We start from the raw sequence: 18211 nt of genomic DNA, 5'->3' as shown, positions 1-18211 counted from the left end.
GTCGACTAACTCAACTATAGAAGACTATGACTAAAACTAAAATTTGCTGTCAAAATCAACACTGATACGTGGACCCCACCTCGATGGCCACAAACAACGGCAGCATCTAAATATTTAGACTATTTTAGTATAGCGTTGCTGTGTTTGGATTGATTTAATACTTTATTAACAGTTTGCAGAACAAAGCACAGGGAAGTACAGTTCAATATAAGGTCTGCGGAGAGGATTTAAAACCAAGAAATCACTATTGCTTGTTTCCACTGTGTGTGTGTGTGTGTGTGTGTGTGTGTGTGTGTGTGTGTGTGTGTGTGTGTGTGTGTGTGTGTGTGTGTGTGTGTGTGTGTGTGTGTGTGTGTGTGTGTGTGCGCGTGCGTGTGTGCGCGTGTGCGTGCACACTGTGAATTACTCACCAGCATGTTTGTTGATCTGGTTTAGGATCTCATCAAAGGCTAGGAGAGAAGGAACAGAGCAGTGTTAACTAACACTATGACGAATAATGTTCCTTTTTTCACTGACGAAAACTAAATGGAAACTACATGAAAACTACAGTAAGCTATCATGACTAAAATTAAGACTAAATATATTGACTAAAATGTTTGCAAGGGACTAGTGGACAAGAGATCCAGTATAAGTAAGACACAAGTCATTTTGCACTTGGTTGCATGCTGAAAATAACCGATCTACAAGCTCACAACATGCCGCGCTGCGACGCGTTGTGAGCTCGTAGATCGGCTATTTTCTGCAAGTGTAAAATCAGCCAATCTGCCAAAAGTCGAATCAACTGTAGATTTAGTCGACTAAAATCTGATGATATTTAGTCGACTAAAACTAGACACAAAAACATTCCAGGTGACTAAAATGTGACTAAAACTAAATGAAAACTATTCAAAAGACTGACTAAAACCAAAATAAACAAATAAAACACTGCAAAAGAGGGGTGTGTGGGGTGGTGAGAGACAACAAAGGAAATATAACTCCTTCCAAGGAGAACAGAGCGTTAGTTCGCTCTGTTCTCCATTTGGGAACACAAAAAAAGATGAAATTGAGTTTTTACACGTCAACTCTATTTCCATTCACAGTTCAGAAGATCAAACCCTGTATCTATTTCCAGATTACATTTGGCTAAACGGATGCCGTTAAACATTTGTGAGAAGCAATTTTGTATTTGTCAAATGGGGGAAAAAAACTGACGGACTTTTTCTCATGAGCAAATATGGTCGGCAGGGTAACGGTAATGTAACTGTCATTTCCCCTTGCCGGAAGAAATACATTCACCAGTGATGACGGGGGGAGCAGGGACGTGCACACATAGACATCAAAGGGGGCTTCAGCCCCTGCCCTTTTACCCGTCTGTAAAACAACTGCCCTTTCCAGACCACGAATGCAGTATTTACAGGAGAATTGCTTTTTTCCCCGAAGTCTCCTGAACTTGAAAACAGTATTTTGCGTTGAACAAATTTGTCGTACACCGCATCTCCACTATAGCTAAAGAGTGCTGCATGGGTTGCCCCCCGAAAATAGCTGATCTACAAACTCACAACGGGTCGCATGCGCGACGCGTTGTGAGTTTGTAGATTTGTCCAAAAGTGCCCTCTTACGGGATTTCAGCCCCTGCCTCTCTAACACTCTCTTCACGTCCCTGGAGGGGGAGAGAGAGGGAAGGAGGGAGAGCAGCTCTCTAGCAATACACATTATTGTATGGACGGCATGCAGGAGAAAGTCCTGTTAGGTTTCATACAAAATGTTGTTGTCTAATATGACAATCTTTAATCACTGTCAACCTGCCGTCCCTATGTTATTATAAGCCAAAAAGCTAAAATTGTTATACTAATACTAATAATACAATATTGCTTTACATTTTCTAAAGAAAAACCACTGGAGAACATGGGCCGTTGACGGATGTTTAATATGAGGATTTCATGCAAAACGCAGTTATAACCATAGATATTTAAAAGAATAGATGCCTCATTGGCCGCTGCAGTTAGTTGGAGCGATGTGTGTTGAAGGAGGGGCAGAATTTACACTGGGGAAGGTGGTACGCCGGAAGTGTGGAAGGCACATTACGTCACGCTGCCACTAAAAGTGATTACTGACCAATCACAGCGCATCTTTTCCGGGACTTACAGACCCGAACATGCGCTCTGTGACGCACGCTCATGCTTCCGCGGTGCTTCGCAAGGAATCTCTGGAAAGTTTTGCCCCCTCTTGAGCACATACGCTCCAGAACCGGAAAGGGCGTCTACATTTATACGTCTATGGTTATAACTGTAGGGTTAGATTCAGGTTTCTAATATCTTTACGTCTCATGAGAAAACCTGATGTCTATTAAGAGGCAAAATGTACCTTTTCCAGAAAGGTCCATTTGGCTCTGATCTTTTCCTCTGTCGTCGTGAATGGTGGCTCTGTAAACTCCGGCTGACTGTGCAGAAAACTGTTGCAGATGCACAACACAACACATGAAAACACTTACAGCTGCAATAATCCATAACCTTTCTGGTCTGTGAACACAATGTTATTTTGAACAGTCTGTACTGTGGAGTACAAAAATAACTAACACAATTGCAGTGGTCGTACGGTATAGTTGCCATTGCTCTATCTGCTCTTTGATTGCACAATGCTAGTGTCATCATCATGCCAACCCCACACACATGTCTGTGTATTGTCACTGCAGTTAACTTGTATCCTACTACTGGCTCAGTGAGGAGCCCCCACCAGGAGGACGGTCCTATAAAGCACTCCCTGCTGACAGTTTACTTTCCACCACTGCTGTATAGTGTGATGATGAACCATGCTAAACAGTGCAGTTACCAAGATGGATGGGCAGTTTACAGACACCTGATCCCAGGTCAGTTTACAGTTACCAGGTGGATGGACAGTTTACAGACACCTGATCCCAGGTCAGTTTACAGTTAGTAGTTACCAAGTGGATGGGCAGTTTACAGACACCTGAGGTCATGTCAGGCTTCACGTCAGGGATGATCTCCGTGTCTCCTTTGAACCAGTGGAATTCAGACTCCTTCTTCAGGTTCGCTACCTGGAATTCAAAGTGGGATTATTACCATTTAACGTTTAGATCCAAAAGAAGGTATAGTGTTCGGAAACTTAATTTTCGATTATTTCTCCCCTTCAGTAATACGAATTAGTTTGGTGACTTGTTAGGATCGAGCATTCGTAGAATGAGCACCACAGCTGACCGTGTGGGTGGTGCCCCCTCCCCCCCAAAAAAACAAAAATAAAACCAAATGTGCCAAACAACTTGTGCTTATCCTAAAGGGACAAACATCAATCTTTTTTGTGGGGGGGTTGTTTATAAATCAAGACAGACTGGACTCCGCTGATTGCTGTCTCTGGAGTGTTGCCATATTTTTCATTTGGCTGATTTTGAATTGTTTCTCCATTGTTTTTGTGTTGTGATTGATGGAGATGTTTTTTGTACTATTTGAGGCCTGGGATGGGGGAGGTTGTTTATGTCTGTTCCTTTTTCTATTTGTGTGTGTGTGTGTGTGTGTGTGTGTGTGTGTGTGTGTGTGTGTGTGTGTGTGTGTGTGTGTGTGTGTGTGTGTGTGTGTGTGTGTGTGTGTGTGTGTGACACTGTGTATATATGGATGCCTTGAGCACATTTGATCACCAATGACTGCATGCATCTTAGCAAAGTGTTAAATGACATTTATTTGACAGCAGTCAACAAATTCTAAGTAATACGAATGGCTGCAGAGAGTCATAGCCACTACACACCCTCCTACTCCATTTAACCGTTAACGACTTCCATGGACGCACGTTTGTGCACTTGTACGAATTAACATTTTAACATTTTGTGATATATCCTGACGTCCATGTCATGTTGCTGAGATTGCATTGTAGGTCACTGTGACAGCCTGACAAGTATACAGCCTCTCCTAATGAAGAGAACAATAAAGCTTCATTTACCATACGTACGCTTCTGCTATAACAAAAAGATTCGACTGGTAAAAAGTGCAGATGCATCATCAAATTTCAGTAGTAAATATATCATTTTTTCATTTTTATTTTGTTCACATTGCATGACACTTTATAGACGCATAAATTAGGCTTAGCTTATGAATTGTATAACCTAACATCCAATCAGCTCAGTGGTCTTGTGGTTAGAGTTTACGGCCTGACTGAGACTGGGGGGAGAGGGGTCGGGGTTCCCGCTCAGTCAATATAAAAATCAGGGCCATATGATGTTTTTAAAAGCATGTGCCCGTGTAATAATATTTCTCAAAACTGCTCTCGAAACCTCCCTTGACTTCATGGTGATTGCAAAGTTAATGCTAAGGCTTAGGTGTGTAATCTAAATTGCCACTCTGGAAACTATTTAATATTTCATATCATAGAGTGGGTTCATTCACACAGCCATTGAAAATGTGAATAATAATAATAGGCTTCTTGAATAATACGGAAGAATAATTTGGTGTAATACCAGTGTTGTTTTTGGCAGGACATTTTGGTCGTAGTCTCTTGAATAGCATCCATTTAGTTTTAGTCACATTTTAGTCACCCGGAATGTTTAGTTTCACTCAATTAAATATCATAAGATTTTAGTCGACTAAATCTACAGTTGATTTAGTCGACTAAAATGCATTGTAAAATGACTTGTCTTTACTTATACTGGATCTCTTGTCCACTAGTCCCTTCCTAACATTTTTGTCTAGTTTCTATTTGTTGATGAAATTGTCAGTATATTTAGTCTTAGTTTTAGTCATCAGAGCTCAGTTTTCATTTAGTTTCCATCGTCGCCGAACATTTTTTGGACGGAAGAAGACAGAAGAAAACTACCGGCTCAAATGGGTCCCTCGTCGTATCTCCATTTAAAAACTTGTTGAAATAGCGCTGGATACTAGCAGCAAACCTGAGTAGACCTGGGAAACACTGACCAAACCTGTTTTGGTCAGTGTTTCATCATCAGCGCCATCACTTTCTATAGGGCCTCAACTAGCCATTCATTTTTATTTGTGATTATTCAAATATTCAAATGATCGCGAATAATGTTTCCAGATACTGTACATCAGTGGTACATCCGGGGACCCCCAGAGGTCCTTGAGGGAGTTCCAGGGGGTCCCCAGCAAAATGATAGTTCGGAACCAGATGGGTTCTAAGAGTGTACAAATGGAACCGGGCCCATTTGGTTTTGTACACTCAGAGTTAAATGTTTTTTTTTTTTTTGTGGCTTTCGCCTTTATTTTATATTTTTTATGGAGGGACAGACAGTAGGCTGACAGGAAATGGGGCGAGATATGGGGGAAGACATGCAGTAAAGGCCGTCGGGATCGGGAGTCGAACCCGCGGCACACTGCCAGACTGGATTACCAGCCAAGGTGCCTGGACCACTGAGCCATGGAAATTAACATTGATTTTACAATATAAATTGGGGGTCCCAGAGATAGAAATGCCATTGGATGGGGGTCCTTAACCTAATGCATGTCAAACTGGGGGTCCTTGAAATTATATGAGTTTGCAAATCACTACTACAGCCGTAAAAATCTTCTCTCATGGGGCTCCCTGGCATATATTGTCAAATGGGGGTCCGTGGGCTAATTAGTGTCAATTTGGGGGTCCTTGACATGAGTAGTGAATCTCAGCCTGTGGCCCACTGTTGGCCAGATTAATGATAAAATATTTGTTGTTTTTTTTTTAAACCATGAAAAACTTTAGGGTTTGTTGTTCCATTGATCCAAGACGGAAGGCAATCAATTGATCGATCATTAACATAAACATGCTCTGATCCAGAAGAGGTTGAGAACCGAGGCACTGATCTAGACTGTACATCATCTGTATTATAAAGCTTGTGTTTGTAATGGTCTGCGAGTGTTTACCTTGCAGACCAGAGCGACAGTGCAGTCCTCTCCGACCACGGCTGTCAGGAACTCGCTGAAGTGAGGACCTGTGAGAGTCCAGGGAGGGAGGGAGGGAGGGAGGGAGGGAGGGAAGTCTCGTCAGCAGTCTCGTGGCATCATTATAAGCCACATTGACTTTCTGCATACTGCTCTTTCTGTATAGTGCCGCCACAAAGTGGGCAGTATAGTGTGCAAAAAGAACACATACAAAATGTACGAGTTAGCTGGTGCATATAAAGTACCATTCTACTTTGCCTGTTAGATGTACCTATCATCAGAAATGCAAATACTTGACCTCATCATAGACCTTAAAGGATCACTTCACCACTTTCCAACCTATCTTCATATAATTGGTCTATAATTGGCTTCCATTTTCATGTTGCAACTTTCAGGAATAGAAAGCCTGCCGTTTCTATTAGCTTGGATTCCCCATTGATGATGTCACTGGTGGACAGGTTTCTGAACTGCCCACAGCCAGACACAGACCGAGGAGAAAATAATTGTGCTATTTTCTAATGATTATTAGTGAAGACCAATGATATGAAGATAGGTTGTAAAGTGTAAAAAAAGACTGGAAATGACCATTTAATGTCTTCCTTTGTTCTTATAATCATGATGTTACTCTTCTTTGCATCATAAGTAATGTCACAGTCTGGTGGTGCCAGCTGAAAATACATTTCAGCTGGCACCATTTTCACTCTTTAGTGACGAGCAGAAAGCAAATGGGGGCGCTGTCTGTCGGGTGGAAACCTTGTATGTCCAAAAGGGTTACTTTGCAGGAAATGGGGGGAAACAAATAGCGGTGTTCTAGTGGAAATCCGAGTGGAATAGTAAGAGAGTGGCGACACTAGCGTTGACTCCCATTGTAACAATGGAATGCGGAAGTGCTCATTCTATCTCAATGGGATAGTTCCAATGTTTGGAACTATAGCCCATAGGTACCCGCTTTGCGGCGAGATCCAAGCGTGTCGCCACTCTCTTACTATTCCACTCGGGTGGAAATATAGTCACTCACAAGCGCCTGTCACTACTTTTCATTGGTTCAATATAAATAAATAAAAACACTCAGGTTAATATCAGAAAACTGATATATTATTGAATTCAGCTGTTTTTAATTGAAATAACAATTTAAAATATGCAAACATGACCCGCTTTAATTACTTCAGCCTATATTAGTAGCTTAATGAGTATTAAAATGTTATTCTTTTGTATGTCCAATGTATTAATTTGTATTTAGTTCATAAAGTAACATAAGTATAATTAAAGGCATTTGAAATTAAATAAAAAAGTGACTTTTCAGGATTCCAATGAAATAAAATAGGCTAAATAGCTAAACATTATTCAGGATTTCAATCAAAATATAGCAAAATAGCTGCTCTACAAGCTCAAAACGTGTCGCACTGAGACACGTTTTGAGCATGTAGATCTACGACAGTAGTATGCAATTCTGCCCTCTGGAGTGAGTCTGGAATTATAGTGGCCCTCTCCATCGTCAAAGTTGCCCACCCCATGCTGTAGTAGGACAAAATAGGGCATTCATTTATGAATTTATAAACCACATAAGTATAAATGGGGAGATACAAGGTTTCCTCCCAGAACTTCTGGGAGCAGGAACATTTTAGCATCTGTCAACGGCGCACTCTCATTTGCCTAAAGCTGTTCAGGTTTGTGCTTCACAGTCTCTGTGTGCCAAAAAGCACAGCAAGGTGGAATCTTTTTAGTGCAGTTCACTTCTTCCTTTTTGATCTTTTTAGTGCAGGCCAGGGTGTTTTTCAACCAGCCTCGTGTCAGGAGGAGTAGACCCAGACTGCCGTGCCGTGTGTGTGTGTGTGTGTGTGTGTGTGTGTGTGTGTGTGTGTGTGTGGGAAGTGGTAACCCCAAAAAGCTGTGTCCAATCCAAATTGGGACACAACTCATCCAATAAAGCTACTTATATCCCGTAAGTGCTTTTACAGTAGAGAATGTAGTGATGCCTCTTACCCTCCTTGACTCTGATGTACTCTTTCCTCTGCCAGTCAGCCTCCGCCAGGGCTGTCTTAAAGGCTACACACACACACACCACACACACACACACACACACACACACACACACACACACACACACACACACACACACACACACACACACACACACACACACACACACACACACACACACACACACACACACACACACACACACACACACACACACACACACACACACACACACACACACACACACACACACACACACACACACACACACACACAAATTACAGATCGCATAATGACAAATAACTGAAATATACAAAGAGACATACATTCATCATTTTTATACTTAAAAAAGGGGGGGGGGACGCATCACAATTAAGTGCCACGTTGTAAGCTTGTAGCTTTTTTGTGTGTATGAATATTTTTCAACACAAACAATTATGATTATCTCAAATCTCAAAGGAGGGATGTGGGCAGTTCAGCAACCTGTCCACCAGTGACATCATCGTTAGGCAGATTTTCTTTGCATTTAGTTTTGTATTATCGTGAGAACGATGACTTCCATTATCCATTATTATTAATAGAAAGCCTGCAGTTTCTAGTAGTTTGGTTTCCCCATCGATGATGTCACCGCATGGTGGAAGGCTATCTGAACTACCCACAGCCCTCCTATGAGACACAGACAGAGTAGAAAAAACTGTGCAATCTTTTATCATGAACACGTGAGGACCAATTATATGAAGATAGATTGAAAAGTGGTGAAGTCGTCCTTTAACACTTAAGCATTTCATGGTGTGTAGTGCGTGCGTGCGTGCGTGCGTGTGTGTCTCTGCTCTCTGGATGAGCTAGCTGATGGCCCATCATCATGGGGGACATGCTCACCCTCTCCGATCAGAACCAGTGAGCTCTGGGCTGTGCCTCCTCCGTCGGTGATCTGGCAGGTGAACGTTCCCTCGCTGTCCTCAGTGAAATGATCCATGATGTACTCAATGATACCCGTGGTCACGTCATGCGCCATTTTGTTTGGCTGCACCGAGAGAGAGAGAGAGAGAGACACACAGACAGACAGACAGACAGACAGACAGACAGACAGACAGACAGACAGACAGACAGACAGACAGACAGACAGAGCGTTAGCCTGGAAACCAGACGAATCTGCCACAGCAAAAAAAAAAAAATCACCCCTGTGTGAACTGAGCCGTGCAACTATACATTTTGTTAGGCTATAGTTACTGTACTGTACTGTACTGTACTGTACTGTACTGTACTGTACTGTACTGTACTGTACTGTACTGTACTGTACTGTACTGGATGTTTCTATGCATTTGGTTCTCAAACCTATTCATGTCAAGGACCCCAAATATTAGATGTATTTGGTCGCCTGACCCCCATCTGAAAATAGCAGATCTACAAGCTTGTGGCGGGGCACTCGGTGCCGTGCTACAAGCTTGTAGATCTGCTATTTTTCAACAGTGAATGTTAAAAAATAACGGACAAAGTGGTTAAAAGCGAAGGCGACACAGATGCGTTCCAGGTCTTAGTGGGTTTAACAGTGATGGTAGTGCTCTTGCTGCGGGGTGAAGTTACTAGGAGAAGATTATATCCCTCAATTCATTATCCATCCATCCATCGAGCGGTGTCTTACGTCAGCTCCTGACAGTTCCTTGTTGTTGCCAAAGAACTTGTAGGAGACATGGGAAGAGATCCCCTCGGCCTGCAGCCAGAACCTCATCCTGCCTCTCTCCAGGATCTTGTACGACAACTCTGTCTTCAGAGGGATGACTAGAGAGGAGAGGGGATGAGATGATGTGAGATGTGGTAACGTGTGATGAGATTAGATGAGATTAGTGGGGGGGGGGGGGGGGGTAGGGTTTAGCCACATGGACCCTACAGTATATTACGCGGGCAAACATTTGGTAAAAAAAAAAAGCCAGATCTACAAGCTCAGTGATTTGATCTGCTATTGGAGTCATGATTAGATTAGATGTAGAGAGAGATGTGAATCCTTTGACTCCTTCAAAACCGTGAAAAACATGTATTCTAATGAGATTCCATCGTTCACTCGCTCGCATCACTGCCCGTGTAGATGAGGTGTCATGGATTCAAAACACGAATAGGCCTACAAGAAAAGACTACTATTACTCTATATTACAGAAAATAATATTCTTACTTTAGATGAACAAAAAGTTAGGAGAGAGAATGAATGCAATGAGAGAAGGAGAATAGATGAGTTGAGAGTAAAGGCAGAAGCTTGCAGAATTGTTTGTACTTTTGTTCCCGATTCAGTAGCAAGCCAGGAGTGGAAACACAGAGTGGCGAGAACAGGAGGTGGTAGAGACTAAAGGAGATCATTCCCTCTTGGACTGGGTGACATTCTTCATTTAATATTTGTGTCAATAGTACACTGAATTAACAACTTAAACCCTAAATCATTAGTTGTACCTCAGGGCTCTATACTGGGTCCGCTCCTTTTTTCCCACCAAATATCTTTGATGAAAAGAGCCAAGAGCGCATTGTGACACACTGTGGGTGTGTATGTCTGAAATGGTCGCTGAATGTTCGCACCGAAATAGGACCACTCTAGGGTTCATGTGGTTAAGAGGAGAGGAGAGGAAGAGGAAGAGGAAGAGGAGAGGAGAGGAGAGGAGAGGAGAGGAGAGGAGAGGAGAGGAGAGGAGAGGAGAGGAGAGGAGAGGAGAGGAGAGGAGAAGCGGAGGTGTTAAGAAGAGGAGAGATGAACAGGTGCAGTGGGTGATGATGCAAAAGCAGGTAAGCTAGTTTTGATCGAGTAAAAATGTGACAGAAGACAGAAACCTCAGGGGTTCAAAGCAAGACAGGAACAAAGAACTGTGCGCGAGAAAGAGAGAGAGAGAGAGAGAGAGAGAGAGAGAGAGAATACCTACTTGGGTGTCTGATGTCATAACTGAGAGCCAGCATCTTCTCCAACACTGGAACATAAAGATTCAACTTTAATGCAAGGAGTCTTCAACTTATCCAGCCACAGGCACAGGTTATGAGTCACATATACATGCTGTACAAACCCTCATTACAGCTTAAACGTGCATGTGACTTTTGTCTTCCAAACATGTCAGGTTACATTAAGTGAGCCCGGCTAGAGGCACAGATACATGTAGAAGACTCTGACATGCTGACATGTGTAGGTAAGGTACATTTAATCCAGGTAGGGATTCTAGAGCTTTCTGAGCCCCTGGCTGGCATGAATGAGTCATTATGAACCACATGGTTACAACTCACACGCCTGGCATTTGTCACTCATGTCAGCACGCATTTCAAATAGTGGTGCAGAAAGCATATAAATGAGATGTTTCTGGTATCGCTATTGGTCTCTATCTCTAGTAAATATAACCACTTTCTGCAGTTTATAGACATAAAACAGGAACGAATGTTGAGTTAAGCCTTCTGTTTATGGCCCTAGTATACCATGCGTTGTTGTTAGACAATAGTCTATCCATGAAGGAGGCACACTGTAGTGTAGGTGGAAAATGGTGGTAAAATGCTAAATCAATTCAATCAATCAATTCCCTACCTTCAGCGGTGATAGTGTGGCTGGATGACACTCCAGCTGTGTTGGTGACAGAAACGGAGTAAGTTCCAAAGTCCTCTTTCTCTGCGTTTGTGAAGACAAGCTTAGAACTAGAAACCCAGTGAAAGGAGGGGAGTGACAGAGAGAGAGAGAGAGAGAGAGGGGGGGGGGGGGGGGGGGGTCGGGTGTTGCGCATTAATGGTTTGAAAAAATCCTGCCAATTACTTCTACCAAACTTTGCTAACGAGTATGGTGAGCTACTGCACAACCCCTCTCAAACTGTTTCATGTCAAGAAACCCCAAATTGACACGTATTAGGCCGCGGACCCCCATTCTAAATATATGCTAGCTAGGGACCCCCATAAGAGAAGATGTTTACGGCTCTAGCAGTGATTTTCAACCATTGTCATTTCAAGGACCCCCAGTTTGAATGGAACCAAATGGACACTCAGAAATAAGGGTCCATTTGGTTCCTACTATCATTTAGCTGGGGACCCCCTGGAACTCCCTCAAGGACCCCTATAGGGTTTCCCTGACCCCACTTTGAGGACCACTGCCCCAGTGCCCTACTGCACGTCCTCAACGTCTTAAACTAGTGGCCTAATTCATGTTTTTAACGTTTTTCAGGAATAATAACAGACTGATTAAAAAAATAAACTATATGATATTTCTTAATCATTTCACCAAAAACATTTACTATTTAACTTGAAATTACACTGTTCTGTCAGTTATGTAACATAAGAGGATAAAAAATAATAAATAGGATTAAAACTGACTTAGGCCAATTTACTTACTGACTTGAGTCCCTAACTTTCGTTTAGGCCTAACCTAAGTCACAATACCATGTGACTTAAGGCTCATTCATAGTCTGGATTTCCGGTGGTGGGGTGACCACCAAACAACAACATGACGTCACGAGCCATGGTGAAGAGCAAACCACCGCCACAGCCCTTCTCTCTGTTTTTACTCACCACCGCTCAACGTTATTTCAGCTCCGGTGGTGAGCTGACCACCGGCGGTGGTCACCATCCAGACTATGAATGAGCCTTTATAGGCCCAAAGAATTGCCTATTTTGGCCTTAAGTCACACTCTTGAGATACCGGTAGGCCATTTTACTAACAGGGGCAGGATTAACATGATCCTTTTCAATTAGAACTTTGGTGATTTTACCAGAGGTGGTCAGTGTCACGAAGAGATGACTTTGGCAAAAAAAAAAAAAAAAGTTTAGTTTAGTCAGGTGACGAGGTGCATCTGTGCACATGCACGCTCTTACACGCTGGTCTCCGTCTTGATGGAACTCCTGGAGAAGTCTGTGATTTCCTTGTAGTTTTTCTTCCAGACAAACTGAGATCCCACGCCCATCTGGCAGGACTCGAAGGACAGCACGATGTCACCTGTCTTCTCGTCCACACCACAGGACACTTCCTGGGTCCCTATAGAGAGAGAGAGAGAGAGAGAGAGAGAGAGACACACACACACACACAGCCAGTGATTAAGTGCAAGGATAAAATTCAGAGCCGCGAGGCGTGGTTTGTCATTTTCTCTGCCGTCTAAGCCCATTGGTTGGATTTAGATTTCCCCATACGTATCAGTTTAGTCGGAGATCTCTGATTGTTCGGCTATGCAAGACTAGGTAGGGAGATGTCAGCTCCTTGCACTCTATTTTACCATCTATGGGAGATGTCAGCTCCCTGCACTCTATTTTACCATCTATGGGAGATGTCAGCTCCCTGCACTCTATTTTACCATCTATGGGAGATGTCAGCTCCCTGCACTCTATTTTAACATCTATGGGAGATGTCAGCTCCCTGCACTCTATTTTACCATCTATGGGAGATGTCAGCTCCCTGCACTCTATTTTACCATCTATGGGAGATGTCAGCTCCCTGCACTCTATTTTACCATCTATGGGAGATGTCAGCTCCCTGCACTCTATTTTACCATCTATGGGAGATGTCAGCTCCCTGCACTCTATTTTACCATCTATGGGAGATGTCAGCTCCCTGCACTCTATTTTACCATCTATGGGAGATGTCAGCTCCCTGCACTCTATTTTACCATCTATGGGAGATGTCAGCTCCCTGCACTCTATTTTACCATCTATGGGAGATGTCAGCTCCCTGCACTCTATTTTACCATCTATGGGAGATGTCAGCTCCCTGCACTCTATTTTACCATCTATGGGAGATGTCAGCTCCCTGCACTCTATTTTACCATCTATGGGAGATGTCAGCTCCCTGCACTCTATTTTACCATCTATGGGAGATGTCAGCTCCCTGCACTCTATTTTACCATCTATGGGAGATGTCAGCTCCCTGCACTCTATTTTACCATCTATGGGAGATGTCAGCTCCCTGCACTCTATTTTACCATCTATGGGAGATGTCAGCTCCCTGCACTCTATTTTACCATCTATGGGAGATGTCAGCTCCCTGCACTCTATTTTACCATCTATGGGAGATGTCAGCTCCCTGCACTCTATTTTACCATCTATGGGAGATGTCAGCTCCCTGCACTCTATTTTACCATCTATGGGAGATGTCAGCTCCCTGCACTCTATTTTACCATCTATGGGAGATGTCAGCTCCCTGCACTCTATTTTACCATCTATGGGAGATGTCAGCTCCCTGCACTCTATTTTACCATCTATGGGAGATGTCAGCTCCCTGCACTCTATTTTACCATCTATGGGAGATGTCAGCTCCCTGCACTCTATTTTACCATCTATGGGAGATGTCAGCTCCCTGCACTCTATTTTACCATCTATGGGAGATGTCAGCTCCCTGCACTCTATTTTACCATCTATGGGAGATGTCAGCTCCCTGCACTCTATTTTACCATCTATGGGAGATGTCAGCTCCCTGCACTCTATTTTACCATCTATGGGAGATGTCAGCTCCCTGCACTCTATTTTACCATCTATGGGAGATGTCAGCTCCATTGCACTCTATTTTACCATCTATGGGAGATGTCAGCTCCCTGCACTCTATTTTACCATCTATGGGAGATGTCAGCTCCCTGCACTCTATTTTACCATCTATGGGAGATGTCAGCTCCCTGCACTCTATTTTACCATCTATGGGAGATGTCAGCTCCCTGCACTCTATTTTACCATCTATGGGAGATGTCAGCTCCCTGCACTCTATTTTACCATCTATGGGAGATGTCAGCTCCCTGCACTCTATTTTACCATCTATGGGAGATGTCAGCTCCCTGCACTCTATTTTACCATCTATGGGAGATGTCAGCTCCCTGCACTCTATTTTACCATCTATGGGAGATGTCAGCTCCCTGCACTCTATTTTACCATCTATGGGAGATGTCAGCTCCCTGCACTCTATTTTACCATCTATGGGAGATGTCAGCTCCCTGCACTCTATTTTACCATCTATGGGAGATGTCAGCTCCCTGCACTCTATTTTACCATCTATGGGAGATGTCAGCTCCCTGCACTCTATTTTACCATCTATGGGAGATGTCAGCTCCCTGCACTCTATTTTACCATCTATGGGAGATGTCAGCTCCCTGCACTCTATTTTACCATCTATGGGAGATGTCAGCTCCCTGCACTCTATTTTACCATCTATGGGAGATGTCAGCTCCCTGCACTCTATTTTACCATCTATGGGAGATGTCAGCTCCCTGCACTCTATTTTACCATCTATGGGAGATGTCAGCTCCCTGCACTCTATTTTACCATCTATGGGAGATGTCAGCTCCCTGCACTCTATTTTACCATCTATGGGAGATGTCAGCTCCCTGCACTCTATTTTACCATCTATGGGAGATGTCAGCTCCCTGCACTCTATTTTACCATCTATGGGAGATGTCAGCTCCCTGCACTCTATTTTACCATCTATGGGAGATGTCAGCTCCCTGCACTCTATTTTACCATCTATGGGAGATGTCAGCTCCCTGCACTCTATTTTACCATCTATGGGAGATGTCAGCTCCTTGCACTCTATTTTACCATCTATGGGAGATGTCAGCTCCCTGCACTCTATTTTACCATCTATGGGAGATGTCAGCTCCCTGCACTCTATTTTACCATCTATGGGAGATGTCAGCTCCCTGCACTCTATTTTACCATCTATGGGAGATGTCAGCTCCCTGCACTCTATTTTACCATCTATGGGAGATGTCAGCTCCCTGCACTCTATTTTACCATCTATGGGAGATGTCAGCTCCCTGCACTCTATTTTACCATCTATGGGAGATGTCAGCTCCCTGCACTCTATTTTACCATCTATGGGAGATGTCAGCTCCCTGCACTCTATTTTACCATCTATGGGAGATGTCAGCTCCCTGCACTCTATTTTACCATCTATGGGAGATGTCAGCTCCCTGCACTCTATTTTACCATCTATGGGAGATGTCAGCTCCCTGCACTCTATTTTACCATCTATGGGAGATGTCAGCTCCCTGCACTCTATTTTACCATCTATGGGAGATGTCAGCTCCCTGCACTCTATTTTACCATCTATGGGAGATGTCAGCTCCCTGCACTCTATTTTACCATCTATGGGAGATGTCAGCTCCCTGCACTCTATTTTACCATCTATGGGAGATGTCAGCTCCCTGCACTCTATTTTACCATCTATGGGAGATGTCAGCTCCCTGCACTCTATTTTACCATCTATGGGAGATGTCAGCTCCCTGCACTCTATTTTACCATCTATGGGAGATGTCAGCTCCCTGCACTCTATTTTACCATCTATGGGAGATGTCAGCTCCCTGCACTCTATTTTACCATCTATGGGAGATGTCAGCTCCCTGCACTCTATTTTACCATCTATGGGAGATGTCAGCTCCATTGCACTCTATTTTACCATCTATGGGAGATGTCAGCTCCCTGCACTCTATTTTACCATCTATGGGAGATGTCAGCTCCCTGCACTCTATTTTACCATCTATGGGAGATGTCAGCTCCATTGCACTCTATTTTACCATCTATGGGAGATGTCAGCTCCCTGCACTCTATTTTACCATCGTCTCAGACCCCCAAAAGTAATTTCAATTAACCCAGCAAGCTCCCTTCTCTGTACAACATGATCTTTGTGATCGTTGCATACACAGTAAAATCCTCATGGTCACTTGAACTCTGAGAGTTTCAAATTGATTTTACTGTGTAGAAATGCAAGGTGTGCCGAAAGATGTTAGCTCTCATACATATTGACATCAAATACGTTGCTCTTAAATAAAGGTGTAAATAAGTGTTGAATTAAATAGTGTGGTCTCCTATCCATATCCTCACTATATATATTCATAATAATTATGTAATTTTGGTCACTGTGTTTATTCGATGGTTAGTGGAATCAGAGGGGCTGGTCTGAAAATCTTCCTTCACTAGAGATCTCAGCCATTTACAATCCTATTGTTCTTTGAAGCTTGCTTAGGTGTGAACCAAAACACACACAGTGGAGACCGCAGATAAGATGTTCTGCAGTATCTCCTATGCCATATGTTGATTTGAAGTAACTCCACCCTTGTATTCATCTCTGTCTATGCAAAAGTACTGTATATATTGTCTCAGTTGTTGAACTAGTCTTCACTGGCCGCCCGGGCACGGGCAGTCAGAACAGGGGCCTGAGCTCCCATGCTCAGGGTCCTGCACGGCGAAGCTCTCTGTCTCTGTCTTGGTTTCAATAAATGGACGATTCAACACACGACGAAACCTCTCTGCATTTTTCATCTGATGCTTTGATGCCTGTTTTTTCCACTATACTCTGCAGTTTGTTTTAGAGAACTCCAGTCTTCTCTAGTTCAGTTAGTTAGTGTATAGAAAATACACGACAATAGCTCTGCTGTATATTCAGAATAATCATAATGTTTGTTAAGTAACAGTCACAACTCGGATACAAGACAAGGAAGTGAATTCGGAAGTGATAAAACAAAAATCAAAGGACCAGACAGACAAGTGGGGTTTCTTTCCCTGATTGAATGGAATTGGTGCCCAACCGGGAAAATGTATTTTCTGTTTACTGAAGAGGTGGAGAGACGGGGAGACCCCTGAACAAACACTCTATAACAATGATTGCTACTACTGTATAATATAATACAGGCATATAGAGCTTAAAGTTTAACCAAAAAACATATCACAGCACCTATATATTCTAGCGTTAAATATTTGTATTATTATTATTTTTTTAATCCCACGATTTTTTTAACCCATTTTTTACACCCAAAACGTCAATTGTCTAATGCAATCCTGGGCACTGCACTCCCTCTGCCATCCTGGGGAGAGAAACGAACTGACCTCATGCTTCCTTCAGTGCATGAGGAGTGAGTAGGCTGCTTCGACAGGGGGGAGTTTCCCAAAAAACCTCCCCCTGGCCAGCTGGGGCACCTGATGGAGGGTAAAGGAACTGGTTGGAATAACGTGTTCCTTCCACGCTCTAAGTCCAACCAGTTCCTTTACCCTCCATCAGGTGCCCCAGCTGGCCAGGGGGAGGTTTTTTGTCCCCTAGGGGACACGGGGAGAACATGCAAACTCCACACAGAAAGGCCCTTTCGCCAACATCACCTTACCTAGTGTATGGGTGCTGATGACACGGAGGAGAGAACACGCCCCCCAGCGCCCACAGCGTCCCCAGCGGGAATTGAACTCAGGACCTTCTAACTGTGAGGCGACAGCGCTACTAACAGCGCCACCGTGCCCCCGAATAACACAAAATGTATAATTTCCCGTTGGTTTGGGAACCCGAGGTTTACCTGGCAGGGACTTGGCGACTACGGCGTCAGAGGGCAGAGAGGCCGCGCCCACGCCCGCGTCGTTGACCCCGCGCACGCGGCACACGTAGCTAGAGCCCGCCTCCAGACCCGTTACCTAGGAGACGA

The 18211-nt window shown here is 43.6% G+C and overlaps 1 protein-coding gene across 2 annotated transcripts in view; it reads right to left on the bottom strand.

The window, feature by feature from the left end:
* myom2b (myomesin 2b) overlaps nucleotides 1-18211 on the bottom strand; it is a 67332-nt gene that overhangs the window by 15631 nt on the left and 33490 nt on the right. For both annotated transcript variants that reach the window (XM_080772075.1, XM_080772074.1), the window contains 11 exons: nucleotides 18086-18200; nucleotides 12648-12807; nucleotides 11377-11483; nucleotides 10733-10777; nucleotides 9475-9611; nucleotides 8712-8856; nucleotides 7836-7898; nucleotides 5835-5902; nucleotides 2921-3034; nucleotides 2344-2431; nucleotides 411-449 (listed from right to left, as the gene is read on the bottom strand). In XM_080772075.1, the coding sequence (XP_080628201.1) occupies nucleotides 411-449; nucleotides 2344-2431; nucleotides 2921-3034; nucleotides 5835-5902; nucleotides 7836-7898; nucleotides 8712-8856; nucleotides 9475-9611; nucleotides 10733-10777; nucleotides 11377-11483; nucleotides 12648-12807; nucleotides 18086-18200 (1081 nt within the window). The remainder of the gene's footprint in view (nucleotides 1-410; nucleotides 450-2343; nucleotides 2432-2920; nucleotides 3035-5834; nucleotides 5903-7835; nucleotides 7899-8711; nucleotides 8857-9474; nucleotides 9612-10732; nucleotides 10778-11376; nucleotides 11484-12647; nucleotides 12808-18085; nucleotides 18201-18211) is intronic.

This window comes from Protomyctophum bolini (genome assembly GCF_963924005.1).
Source record: "Protomyctophum bolini genome assembly, chromosome: 1".
Taxonomy (NCBI): Eukaryota; Metazoa; Chordata; class Actinopteri; order Myctophiformes; family Myctophidae; genus Protomyctophum; species Protomyctophum bolini.
This window is presented reverse-complemented; position numbering and strand designations above follow the sequence as displayed.